Consider the following 13,021-nt stretch of genomic DNA (forward strand, 5'->3'; position numbering starts at 1 on the left):
ATGGGCGCTGCCGCGGCGGCGGCGGCCAATGGGAGCGGCGGCGGCGGCGCGGCCCCGGCGCCCCCCGCCCCCGCCTCCCCTTTAGAGGCGCGGCGGGCGGCCGGCGGCACACAGCCCTCCGCACCGGCACCGCCACCGAGCACCGGCACCGAACACCGGCCCCGGCCCCGCCGCGCGTATGGGGGCCGCCGCGCTCGGCCCCACATAACGGGGGGTGCCCAGCCCCGCCAGCCGCCCCGCCATGCCGGACGAGCCCCGCCGCTCCGCGCCGCCGCTCCGCGCCGCCCGCCGCAAGCCGCTGCCTGAGGTAAGGGGCGAGCATCGCCCGCTCCCGGGAAGGGGGGTGTTCCGGGGACCCGCGCTCTCCCCGCCTGGGGATTTTTTCCCCCCACCCCCCACCCCTCCCCGCAGTGCCGGAGGGGTCCCGGTCCCGCTCCGCAGCCCGCGGAGCGTGGCCGCTGCGGGAACCCCCCCCTCCCCCCGCCGACCCCAGCCCCGCGCGCCCCCCGCACCCGCGCCCCGGCTGATCCTCGCCCTCTCCCCAGGGCAGGGCCGTGGGCCAAAGGGCCCCTCTGTGGCTGCGGGCCCGCTTTCAGGCGCTGCTCTTCGCCCTGGGCTGCCGGATCCAGCGGCACTGCGGGAAGGTGCTCTTCGTGGGGCTGCTGGTGTTCGGGGCGCTGGCCGTGGGGCTGCGGGTGGCCTCCATCGAGACCGACATCGAGCACCTCTGGGTGGAAGGTAAGCGCGGCCCCACGGCCTCAGCCGCCCGTGGGAACGGTCCCGCTCCCGGCCGCGGCTTTGTGTTCCCCCCCCCACCCCCCCCCACCCCGGCACTGCGGGGCGCGGAGGTGCGGGGCCGGCCCGGAGGCAGGTGACAGCGCGGGAGCGGGGCAGGAGGAGGAGGAGGGTGCCGCCGGGATTCCTGCCCGCGGGGCCGTGGAGGGATGCCCGCGAGCGGAGGTCCCGTCTGCGCGGCCGCTCGGGTCGCGTCTTGCGCGGGTGCGTGGTGTTGAGTCGCAAAGGGGGACCCCCACGCGTGTCGGTCCCCGCGCGAAGGTGCGGTCGCGTCCCCGCACCGGCGGACACGTGCGGCAGGGACGGTGTTCGGCGCCGGCAGAGCGCGCGTGTCCCCACGCGTGGGCATCCCTTTCCCGTCGTGCTGCTCTCCCCCCCCTACGGCGGGCCCTTTCCACGCGGGACGAACCCCCGGGGGCGGCCGCAGCCCCATGCTGGGGCAGAGCCGGGGCCGCGGGGCTGCCTGTCCCGGCTCACGACCCCTGCCCGGCGGGGACGGAGCAACGGGCAGGGTCAGGCAGGAGCAAATCCCCGTTTCCGAGTGGAAGCGGCTGATCCCCCTCCTTTGTTATTAATAACTCCAGTGTGGATTTTCTCTCCCCTCTCCCTGCAGCTCTGCTCCCCAGCGCTGGGATTTGCTTTCCCTGCGCCTCCCTCCTGCTTTGGGGGTCTCGAGGGGGCAGCACCCCGCATCGCACCCCCCCATCCCCGCCAGGCCCTGGCCGGGGGGGTGTCTCCCAGCCTGGGGTCCCCGGCGGGGTGCTGTGCAGGGGCAGATGTTGCTCAGCGGAGGGGTGTCAGCCATCTTTGTGCGGGAGCGCTGCCTCCTCCCCCACGCCCCGCTCCCTGTGTGGTCCTCAGCTACTCTTGGATTTGGTTCAACAATAGAAGCAACTTTGCTCTCCCACCCCCTTTTTTTTTTTTATTAAAAAAAAAGGCCTTGCACTCCCTCGCTACTTGCACACAGATGCATGCACGCACCCCTACCCAGGAATGCCCAGCCCTCCCACCTGCTCCCCATTCCTGAGGGGTGTTTGTCTTCCCCCACAGGTCTCGTCTCCATCACCCCTTTCCCCTGCAACACGTAGCAGAGAAATACAGTGATACCTCCCGGTCCGGCCAGTGCCTGAGTGGTGGCTGCAGGAGGAGAGATGTTCCCTCTGTGGTTCGCTTGCTCTGGGTTGTGGTTCTGGCTCCGTTGGATTTTTATTGTGCTTTTGGGTTTGCAAGGAGTTGGTGTTTCTTGCAACCGTGGCCAGAGCAAGGGAAGTGGCTGCAGTTGTTCCCGTTGGGAGGGAACGGGACTTGTGGTGCATCGGGGTGGGGAGTGGGACAGGGAAGGGGCTGAGCTGGAAGTGCCCAGACACCTGGCTTTTCTTGCACACATGTCTGTGCCCCACCGTGCTCCCCTACTTGTGTGGGCACAGCCAGGAGGCTCTGTGGCTGCTGTTAGAGGATATTCCCCCGGTGTTGTGGTGTGGCTGTAGCAGGGGTGCCAGGGGCCTCTCTGAGCAACTGGTTCTTTCTCATGGCTGGAGCATCTTTCTCGGTGTCAGGAGCTGGATTATTTTTTTTTTAACCCTGTAGTGAAACATTGCTGACCTGGGGTGTCCTTTGCCCTTCCTGGGCAATGGGTGCACTGGGGTCTGCACACAACCCCTACTCCGGATCTGCAGTGCCCAGGGTGGGGATGGTGTGTGATGCTGGGAGTGCTCTGTGGGGTACTGCTCAGGGCCCCTTCTTGGCCTTCCCAGGCGGGCTCTTCCTCCGGGAGTGTGCACTTGGGGCAGACCCCTCCATGCCTTGTTCCTCCTGGGTGGCACAGCCCCGGCGTGCTCAGGGAGGCTGTCTCAGGTGCTGGCACTATCTGCAACCACCAAGGACTATGTGGCCAGAGTGGCTTTAGTCCTGCAGTGTCCCTGGTGAGGTTGCATGGGTCAGGACGTGGAAGGTTTGCAGTGGCTCTTTCAGTCTCATGTATCAGCTGCAGGACTGCCTCCCTTCCCCATAACCATCCATGGGTGCTTCTGCTTCTGTATTTTCTGGCGAGATCAAAGCATCCCCTGGTGTCCTCAGGCATACCCAGCCCTCCCTAAACTCTGGACCCCATCCTGGTCTGGGGGTGTGCATTACTGGGGCCAGGAGGGTCTGGGATGCCCCTAGGGAGCAAGCAGGATGCGGTTTCCCAGACTGTGTGGTTGGAACCTGAGCACTTTAGGCTGCTTCTGGATTCTCTCAGCCACCACTTCCTCCCGTTCCTGGGTGTACAGCAGGGTGGCTGGTGTGCGTGTACCTCTGCAGCGAGCCTGGTACTGCTGTGCCAGGTCGAGGCAGCACAGCCCTTGCCTCCACGATGGCAAAGCTTGGTGCCCCCATCAGCCTGGCCCCAAAGCCTTGGGATCCCCAGGGTGCTGGGGGACCCCAGCTCCTGCCTGCTCTGGATGTGTGTGTGGAGATATTTGCAGGAATGTGGTCCATCCCAGCACAGAGACAGTGTCATGGGGTGTTTACGGGACAGAGTATGTGTGCAGGGAATCCTCGTCCTATTGTGCTAGGCCAGTAGGTCTTTGCTCATCCCCCAGCTCAGAGGCTGGGTGGCTGAGGGTCCTGGGAAGCCTCTGAAGCTTCCTGCCTATGATGATGCCCCTGTAGCTGGGCTGTACCCACTCACCTGCCTCTGCCTAGCCAGGCTGAGGGATGTGGGTTGGTGATGCTTGAACCCAAACCACCTCACCCGGGTGAGGTACCAACACTGCAGGAGTGGAGCATGACCCTGTGCTGGGCTGTCCATGCTGCAAGCTGAGCTCAGCCCTCCAGGAGCTGGGAACCTGGCAGGCAGGGGAGGGAAGAGAGTTACTTCCCATGGGAGCACTGTGCTGCTGTCCCTCCACGGGGGAATAGGGTGGGCAGCCCTGCTTTGGCCCCATGGCGGGGGTCAGTGTTGGGGTTGTGCTGATGGCAGGTCCTCTGATGGGTCCCCCTGAGCCTGGGCTGTGACCTCGGCCGCCGTGGGAAAGTGCAGGGTACCCAGTCCTGACTTGGGGAGTGTCCTCAGCCCCAGAGGCTGGGAGGTGCTGGTGGTGCCCTGGGGTTGTGCCTGACCTGCATCCCTGTTTGGGAGATGGAGGGAGGCCGTGTCACCCCATAAATTGGACTCGACTGTGGAAATGTTCAATTAGGCTTCTCCAAAGCAATTAGCCACTCAGAGGCTTTGAAATCCCAGCTAGCGGTGAGTGTTGAGTTACCTCTAGACACCTGGCAGCTGTTCCCAGCTCTCCCAGGGCGTCTGTAGGGCCAAGGGGCCGGGGCAGCGAGCTCTGGGCAGGCAGAGCCCTGGGTGGTGAATAGGCCTGCCTGATTTATAGCGCCGAGGGCTGGTTCAAAGGAAGGCCGGGTTAATTCCTAACCGGAACAGCCCAGCGCCCTGCACAGCCGTCGCGTTCCCAAAGAGCTGCTGAGTCTCCCCAGAGAAGACCCCGATCCTCTCCTGGTGGGGTCAGGGACACCCTGGATGCGCCAGTGAGATGAAATGGTGTGCATGGTATGGGGACAAGGGGAATTTGCTGCCTTGTTCTCAGCTTGGGGCATGAAGCTGAGATACCTCCAGCCCCCTTGGCAATAGTTTTTGTCCTTCATTGACCTCTGCAATAGGACTTGGCACAGGACGTTCCCTCCCTGTCACCCAGGGCAGAGTTGGGGCACAGCTCAGGGGCTCCCCCTACAGCAGGGGCAAGCAGGAGAGGAGACCCCAGCTGGCTCTGTCTTCACAGAGAGACAGGCATCTGGAATGTGAAAGCTACAACAGAGCCAAGGATGGGGATTCAGTGTCCTCCCCACCCCAGCTCTGCCTTGGGGAGACCGTCTGTGTGTCCCTCTTCCCAGCCCCTGTCCCCACTGAATGTGGTGGGACATATGGGGAGGTGTGGGGCAGCATCTGGTGGGGGGGGAGAGCAAGGTGCTGTGGCCATTCCTGGGTGGGCACAGGGAGAGGTGGGTGGTCTCATTGCTGCCAGCGGGTGGGTTTTGTGGGGTGAGATGCCGGTGAAGGAGTGGGCAAAGCTGGGGTGTGGGGCTGGCGCTAGCAGCATGCAGCTGGGGGGCTGCATGGGGCTGGTGCTGGCAGCATGGCGGGCTCTGATGGCAGCTTGTCCCTGTGGCAGGGGCTGCAAGACACCTGCTGGGATGTGGCCTGAGCTGGCCGTGTGTCCAAGGGGCAGCTCCTGGGCTGCCATGTCCCTGCTCTTTCCCCAGGCAGGTGTCCTGTGGGGACAGGGTCCTGCTCCTCTCTGGGTGTGGTGACACATGTAGCACCCCATAGGGAGGGAAGGGGCCTCTTGGGATCCTCAGTGCTGCCTCTGCCTGGCCCAGTGGGATTTTTCCTTCTGGATCCTGCAGACAGCTCTGTTCACAGGGTCTGGGTGTCCTTGGGGACCCTGTGCCCCCCATCCTCAGGGGCTTGGAGGAGCGAGGGGCAGCTGGGGCGTTGCTGCCATGGGGTGCAGAGGTCCCCATTATCCCCAAAACCCACCTGCTTGGCTCTGCCCTCTGCTCCAGCCTTTTCCCTTGCAGCCCTGGCTGGCTCTGAAAGGACCTTTCTTCTTGGGGGGGCTCATGCAGGAGACCCCTGCCTGCCTGAAGATGGGGTGCAGGCAATTTGCCTTTATTTATCTTTGGGAGGCGAGCGTGAAACCTCTTGCTTTTCCTTTCCCTTTTCCCTTACTTGACAGCTCAGTTGGCTTTTTTGGGCTGGAAAATCTTGCTAATTAACCCGAAAAGACTGGGAGACTCTTTACAGATGGCTGTGGCTTATCTGTCCCTATCCATTTTGCTTTGCTTTTCAACTTATATATTTTTTTTATTTCCTAGAAAGTGTTGGTTATTTTAGACTTCGGCATATCCTCGGACATAGGGAGGGGGCTCTCGTTTTGCGTTTTAAATGTTATTTGGCGGCTGGGAGGGGGCAGCGCCAGGGCCAGAGAAGAGGGTTTTATTATCTGCCTCTCCCTCGGGCCTGGAAAAGTGGTCTGAGTTCAAAAAATTCATTTCTTGCCTGAATGAAGCCAGCAATGTGGAAAAATTTCACCATTCAGAGGGGGATGAATGTATGTTTCAACCACACATTAAGTGACATTAGCAAGCAGTGGAGTGCCTAATGTGGCCATTTTTCACAGCAGCCAACAGAGGGGGTGATTAGCATAATTAGTACAGGCAGCCCTATACATATGGAAATGGCAAATGCCTAAATGCCAACACCAGTGGAAATTTATGTCAATGCTGACAGGAGTCTTAGCGGTGAATAGTTCCCAACTGAATCCCCTCTCCCCCTTTTTTTTTTTTTCCCTCCCTCTTATTTTGGGGGTCGCACTGTCCCCTCAGTGCCGGCTGGGGCGGTGCAAGCTGCTGGCTGCCCCCCCCGCCCGTGCTGGGAACCGCCGCCCCGCGATTTGGGGTAATAAAGACATTAATTTAGCTTTGCTGTTAAACAAAAGGGTTTGGCTGTGGAGCCAGCCTCAAACGGGCCCTTTCAGCCCCTCTGCCGCTGGCTTTTTGAAGGCATCCCCCGCTTCTGCTGCCCCTCTTGACTTAGCTGGGTGGTGGGAGTCCCTTTGGTGGGGCGCGGTTTGGTCGGAGGTGCTGGGGTAGCAGCAAGCCCATGTTGGTCCCTCGGCGCTGCTGGGGACACCCATCTGCCACGCACCCTCCCCCCCCCTTCCCTGGGGCTGGCCCTGCGCCGTGGGGTGAATGGGGCCGGGAGGACTTGTTTTGACAGGATGAGGCCACGGGGCTTTTGGCGAGGCCGGCGGTAGCGGCCGGGACAGGTAAAAATGGCTCTTTCAGCGTGCCCTGGGCGAGACTTCCTCCAGAGCAGCATGGGTCCTTTCACTGCCTCCCTAATCCAGCTAATCCGCCCCACAACACTTTGAAGGTGGCCTCCAGCTTGCACGCTGCTCGGCACGGGGAAGCGGCTGGCTGAGAGATGCTTAGGGCGGTGCCTCGGGACCCCCTCCCACTGGGATGCGGGATGGTGCATGGGATGTGGGATGATGCCAGCATCTCTTTGTTGCCCCTGGGTGGCAGGGATATGCCAGGGGTGGGCATATCTGCTGGTGAGATCTGCCCCATCTGTGCTGTGGGCCAGCTCAGCAGTTCTGTGTTTGCCCCCATGGGTGCAACCTTGTTGCAGCAGGGGGCTGCCCTCTGGAGAGGGATCGCCATGGGGATGGCTTTTCCCAGGGGATCTCAACACAACCTTGCCCCCCTCCCAGCTATGGACTTGAGCAGGGGTTTCTAGCCCTGGCATTGGTTTGTTGTGCTGTGGAAAGAGGGCTGCTCCCCAGGGACACTTCTTCTGCTTACTGCCCCAGCTCTCCACTCACTGGCGGGGGGAGAACTGGGGTCAGAGCTGGCCTTGCTCTGGGGCTCCCTGGCCCTGGGACAGGAGTACAGCATTCCCCATTTGGCTGGTAAGCCAAATCTGGGACTCACCATGTTTGTCACCACATCTCATAGACCTGTTACAACAGGTAGGAGGACAGGGCCTGATTTTTGGAGAATAAATGAGGATGTGTACCCAGGCATGCTCTGTCCCATCTGGGTCACACAAGTGGTGGTGACAGCTGCTGGTGGTGCCCAGGTGCCATCTGCAGCGCGGTGGCACAGCCTCCACTGACCCCGAGGGGACACAGGGTAGTCCTTGCTATCAGCATGCATCTCCTGGGTGGGCACTGCTGCCTCTCTGTGGCCCTCAGCACTTCCCCTGGTCCTCCCTTGCCCTCAGTCCCTTTGCCCTTGGCAGGCAGGGGGAGCTTGGTGTGGGGCTGGCAGCCTGCCCCGACCCACTGCCCTCCCAGTGCTGCCTGGGCACGCTGCCCTGTGAGGGCTGGGGCTCGAGCAGGAGCAACCCCTTTCCCCCTCCTCCACTGTTGCAGCCTGGAGCTGCCCGGGGCTGGCATTGGGCAGGAGCTGCTGCAGTCCCTGCACCCACCAGGGCAAACGAGGGCATGAGCTGGTCCTGCCGGGTGAGGGTGAGCCGGCTGCAGCGCCATGGCTGTGGGTCCTGTGCCAGAAGGGTTTGGGGAGCGGTGTTGGGGGGGGGTGGGGGTGGGGGTGGCTCAGGCAGGGTGGCCGGGAAGGGGGCAGGGAGGCTCCCGCCCTGCTCTGTAATTTTGCGGCGGATGCTGTAATTACGGGGAGGGCTCCCCCAGCGTGGCCCACAGGCGGGAGACAGCCGCACACACAGCCGCCCTCGCTGTGTGTCCCCGTCCCCTCCCTGACACCCACACCGTCTCTGCTTGGGCATGGTGGGGGCCTGCTCTGCACCCTGGGTGTTTGGGGCGTGGGTGGGCATGGGGTCCTATCCACTCTCCAGCCCATGCTGCCGTGTGCCTCTACCCTGTGATTCCACCCCCCAGCATGAAACCCCTGGCCAGTGGTACCCGGAAGCGGTGCCTGCCCCAGAGAGGATGCTTGCACAAGGGGACCCTCCTGCCTCCAGGGACTGTCCTGCCTCACAAGCCCCGCCTAGAGGTTTTGGGGGATGTGAGGGTCCAGGGGAGGGCAAAGGCAGTTCCTGCTGGGGAGCAGAGCGGGCGGGCTGTTAATAAGCAGGACTGGGCGCCTGATTGGAACCAGAGGGCCCTTTGCATGAAAAAGCTGAGGGCTCCCTTTGTTAATTGGAATTAAAAAAAAAAAAAATTTACATACAGTTCCTCATTAATGTGCTCATTGTTGGTATTGGGGCGCCCCCTCCCCGGGCTGGGGGGTTGCGTGCAGCGTGGGGCGTCTCGCCCCGCTCCCGGCCCCGGGCCGGCCGGCGGGCGCGCGCCCGTTTGAAGTGTCCTTGGCAGCCCTGTGTGCGCTGCCTTGTCTTTTCATGTTGCTCTTTGGTTAATTAGGGTGTTGGAATTTGAGGCTTCCTCACAGCCTTTGAAGCTTGCTGACGGCTCGCAGTGCCCTGTTCCAAATTAACACTAATTACAAGGGATGGCTTTTTATTTTCTTATTTTTTTTCTTTAATTTTTCGGGGGGCTCCCCCCCACTCCCTGCTTGCAGATGTGTGGCTCCTCCTGCGGCCGTGCTCAGCGGAGGTGCCTGCGCGGCGCTGCAGGATGCGTCCCCTGGGAGCGGCAGTGGTGCTGGGCACCCCCCGTCGCTGTGTCCCATCACCCGCCTGGGTTCAGCGTGGGTGGTGTGGCTGAGATCAGAGCAGCTCAGTACACCTCCTGCCCGACCTCCCAGCCTGCTGGGAAGGGGATGGGTCATTCCCCCTGCCCCCCACCCCCACCCTGTGACACCCACCCTCCCTGTGTCCTCATCCCCTCGCCCCAGGCGCCGCCATCCCCTCTGACACACACACAAAGGCCGCATCCATGTCCCCCCCTCCCTGGCCCTGGCACAACCGCCATCCCAACTGGCATCTGATGGACACCAGCTGCTCCCCAGCCCAGCCAGGAACAATGAAGACTGTCCCCCCCCCCATTCTCAAAAAGCAGGGGGAAAAAAAAACCAAAGAAACACCAACCCATATAATAAGTCATTAAAAGCGAAGATTCTGCTCCTTATTTGCGGTCTTGCTCTGGCCTCCTCAGTGCTGGCGGGGGGCCAGGCCCGCCGGGGCCCCCGCCTCTTGCTGAGGGAGTGTCCCAGCGTGGATGAATCCTGACCCCCTCCGCCTTCCCCAGGGCTGGGCAGGAGCCGGCCTTCCCCCCCACCAGCAGTGCTGCCTTGGGATGCGCCCTGGGGCCGAGCAACCTAGGGCATCTCTGGTGGGCCCCGCTGGGGTGGGGGCTACCTACAGCATCTTCCCTCCTTGGCAGGGGGCTGGGAGTGGGGTGGTTTTGTGTTGCACTTAGGGGTCTCAGGATCAGCCTCCTGCCCTCCTCTGGGCTTTGTGGTTTCCCCCCCTTCACTGTGCCAGAAGGGACGGGTGCCCCTTGTTTGTTGGGATGGGGACGGCTGTCCCTGGGACGCTGCTCCGCCGTGCGAAAGGCCACGCAGGGTTTGATCGCAGCCTCAGCCGCGCTGGTGGGGGGTGGATTTCTCTTCCGCACCAAGGCAGCTGCAAATAAAGTCAGAGGCTTCGCCCGGAAACCTCAGGCCCGCCGTGCTCAGAGGTCTCCTGCTGCCGTCAGGGACGGATTCCGGAGCCTCGGCGGGAGGAGAGGGGTCCTGTGGAGCTTCCCCAGCACCGTGTCCTTCCCCTGCCCCTCCCGGGTCAACCTGCACCTGCGGGGGTTTGGGGGGTGCCCACCTCTCCCTATACCCAACCTCCAGCTGAAACGCTGCCTGCCTCAGGGGGCAGCTGGGCAGGGACAGGGTGGGGTGTCCCCAGTTTTGTTTGCTGCATCAGGATCTGGTTGTGTTGGGTACCTGCAGTGCACGGGTGGGAGGGGGCAGGATGCATCCCATCCACTTTGCCAGCTGTCTGTCCATGGGGTTTTTCCAGGGAAAGCAAAGCCAACGAGCCATTCTCAGGCTGGAAATATTTGCACTGATGAGAAGGGGGATGCCTGGTCCAGCGTGGGCTGGGGTGCTCCCTGTTTGGGTCCCCTGGGTGCGAGCATCCAGAGGATGCAGCATTTGGGGAACCCTCTGGCAAGAAGCTCCCCCCCAGGTTAACATGGCACCATCTGATGCTGCAAAGCCTCGCTCCTGCCCATCTGCTTCCCTGGGCATCGGGATGGGCAGGACAGGTTGGTGGGATGGGGGCTCTGCAAGCCTTGGCACTGACAGGGCTCATTGCGGTCCCCTCCGCAGCGGGCAGCCGGGTGAGCCAGGAGCTGCGCTACACCAAGGAGAAGCTGGGCGAGGAGTCTGTCTACACCTCCCAAATGTTGATCCAGACCCCGAAGCGGGATGGGGAGAACATCCTGACGCAGGAGGCCCTGCAGCTCCACCTCGAGGCGGCCCTGGCTGCCAGCAAAGTCCAAGTCTCACTGTACGGAAAGTGAGTCTGGCTCCGGACAGGGGGGGACTGGGACCCCTGCTGTGTCCTGCATGTCCCCCATACCCCCTGCCATGTCCCCCGTGGGATGATCACCATCCTCAGCTCCTCCTTCTGCCTTTCCAGATCGTGGGATTTGAATAAGATCTGCTACAAGTCGGGTGTCCCCATCATTGAGAATGGCATGATCGAGAGGGTGAGTGCTGGGCATGACAGGGCCCCAGGGAGCCCCCCCATAGGGGATCGGTCCCCCAAGAAATGGGCAGTGGATGGGCTGCGGTGGGGCTTGCCCTACTGCAAAGGCATTGCCAGCTCCATGCGGGAGGGCACAGGTTTGGGCAGCCCAAGAGGGCTGTGGGGGGAGCAGGGGGGCCTGATCCATCCCTGCTGACCCCTTGCATTTCCTCCTCCCATAGATGATAGAGAAGCTGTTCCCCTGTGTGATCCTGACACCGCTGGACTGCTTCTGGGAAGGCTCCAAGCTGCAGGGAGGCTCAGCCTACCTCCCGTGAGTTCGGGGAGCTGTTGCAGTGTGTGGGGGGCCACGGGTGGGAGCAGGGGCTGGAGGGGCTGCCAAGAGGCTGTGCCTTTCCTCCCCATGCAGCCTGGCACTGCTGCCCCCAGGTCCCTCAGTGCTGCTGCTTGTCCTGCTCGACCCCAGTATGGTCCCACCACCATCGCTCATCCTGTTGGGTCAAGACCCCGGGGACAGGTCCCTGTCCTCATCTGCCTGGCTTTGGTGGCATAGGCAGGGCTCCACCGCTGTGGGGCAGGAGGGCTGCAGCCCATGGGCAAGATCTGCCCTTACCTGCCGTGCCATGTGTTCGCACCAGCCAGGGATGGGGACAGAGGGACAGAGGCCACCTGCTGCAGGCAGGTCCCTGGGGGCTGCTCCCCACCCAGCACTTTGTGGGAGCCACGATGACGAGGAGGCACCCACACTCCTGAGCTATGCCCAGGGACACAGAGTCGCTGGGGTGGGTGGTGGGTGACTCCTGGTAAGCTCCCCACAACGTGGTGTTGGGGCTGGGGACCCCGGGCTGGGTGGGGGGAGCCCCCCCCACATTCCTTCTGTTTACGCGTGTGTTTGTCCGGGAGAGCCAGGCGGCTTGTGCATTGTCAGCAAACGCAGCCCCACGCTTTCTCATGCTAATGCTGCTCTGAAAGCTGCCCCTTGCCAAACAGATGAAATAGTGGCCTTATTCAGGCTGCTGCCGGACTGGAGGAGGGGGAAGGGACCACAGGATCCCCAGCCAGGACTGAGGGACCAGCTTTGCCCCCCCAAACCTCAGGTTCTCCCCATCCCAGCCTGGGGATCAGCTGGGAGCAGGAGTGAGTGGGGCCGGGATGGTCATGCTGAGCGGGATGCTGGTGGCATTGTCCACCAGCGTGGGCAACATCCTGGCGCTGCGGTACATGGCAGGCAGGGTGGCACCCACAGCGGTAGTGGGACCCATCTCTCCTCACAGCCGGGTGAGCGGGTGCCCAGGCGGGCACCCCGGCTGAGCATCAACCAGCCCATGGGGACTTGTCCCCCTTTTTAACGCCAAGGGGTGAGCGGGGCGGGAGCTGGGAGAACAAAGAGCAGCAATCTATGGAAAGACAAAAGGATTTGCCCTGGCTCAGTGAAGCAAGCGAAAGCAGATAAAAGGGGCTCTCTTTGGAAGCAGCAGCAGCTCCGGTTGGTATGTGGGAATCTCAAGTGGCCGGCTCTGGCCCAGCCAGCCTTCATGAATTATTAGGCTGTGTTTCTCCCCAGAGCCCACACTCACTTGGAGCTTTTTCTTCCCCTCTTTGGAGTGCTGGGCTGGGTTATTGGCTTTTTGTGTGTCCTTTCTCTCTTAAAAAAGAAACTGAGCGAGGCTGGGAGCTGGCCCCCGGCACACCGGGCTGGGATGGAGGAGCAGAGCATCTGCAGGCAATGGAAAAACCTCTTTTCTCAGGTACCCAAGTCCCATGGGGTCCTGTTGGACCTCCAAGGACCTGGTCTGTGCCTAGCTCCCAGCACCATCCTGAGCCCCCACAACCTTTTCTGAGCCCCAAAGGCTCCAGCTTGGAGGAGCTTCCTTCCAGGAAGGGCTAGAGGGGATGCTGGGAGCCCTTGCCTGCCTGTTCCCCTCTATCAAGATGTTAGCCCGCGGGCAGTAATCAGCCTGACTGCTTGCACAAAGCAGGGCCAGGCGGCGGGGCCAGCTCCCCCCGCTTTGTCCCAGCCTAACAGGATCAGGCACGCTACTTGACTCAGGGCATGGCCTGCTGTGCTGCACAGGGCATGGGGGACGC

At 62.4% G+C, this 13,021-nt stretch overlaps 1 protein-coding gene across 1 annotated transcript in view; it reads left to right on the forward strand.

Annotated features, from left to right (window-relative positions):
- Positions 1–13,021, forward strand: part of PTCH2 (patched 2) — a 21,816-nt gene continuing 8,795 nt past the window's right edge. The window contains 8 exon segments of the mRNA XM_064455234.1: positions 1–70; positions 73–130; positions 132–210; positions 212–307; positions 546–738; positions 10,552–10,741; positions 10,865–10,934; positions 11,155–11,246. Of these exon segments, the coding sequence (XP_064311304.1) occupies positions 1–70; positions 73–130; positions 132–210; positions 212–307; positions 546–738; positions 10,552–10,741; positions 10,865–10,934; positions 11,155–11,246 (848 nt within the window).

The sequence above is a fragment of the Phalacrocorax carbo genome, chromosome 6, assembly GCF_963921805.1.
Source record: "Phalacrocorax carbo chromosome 6, bPhaCar2.1, whole genome shotgun sequence".
NCBI lineage: Eukaryota > Metazoa > Chordata > Aves > Suliformes > Phalacrocoracidae > Phalacrocorax > Phalacrocorax carbo.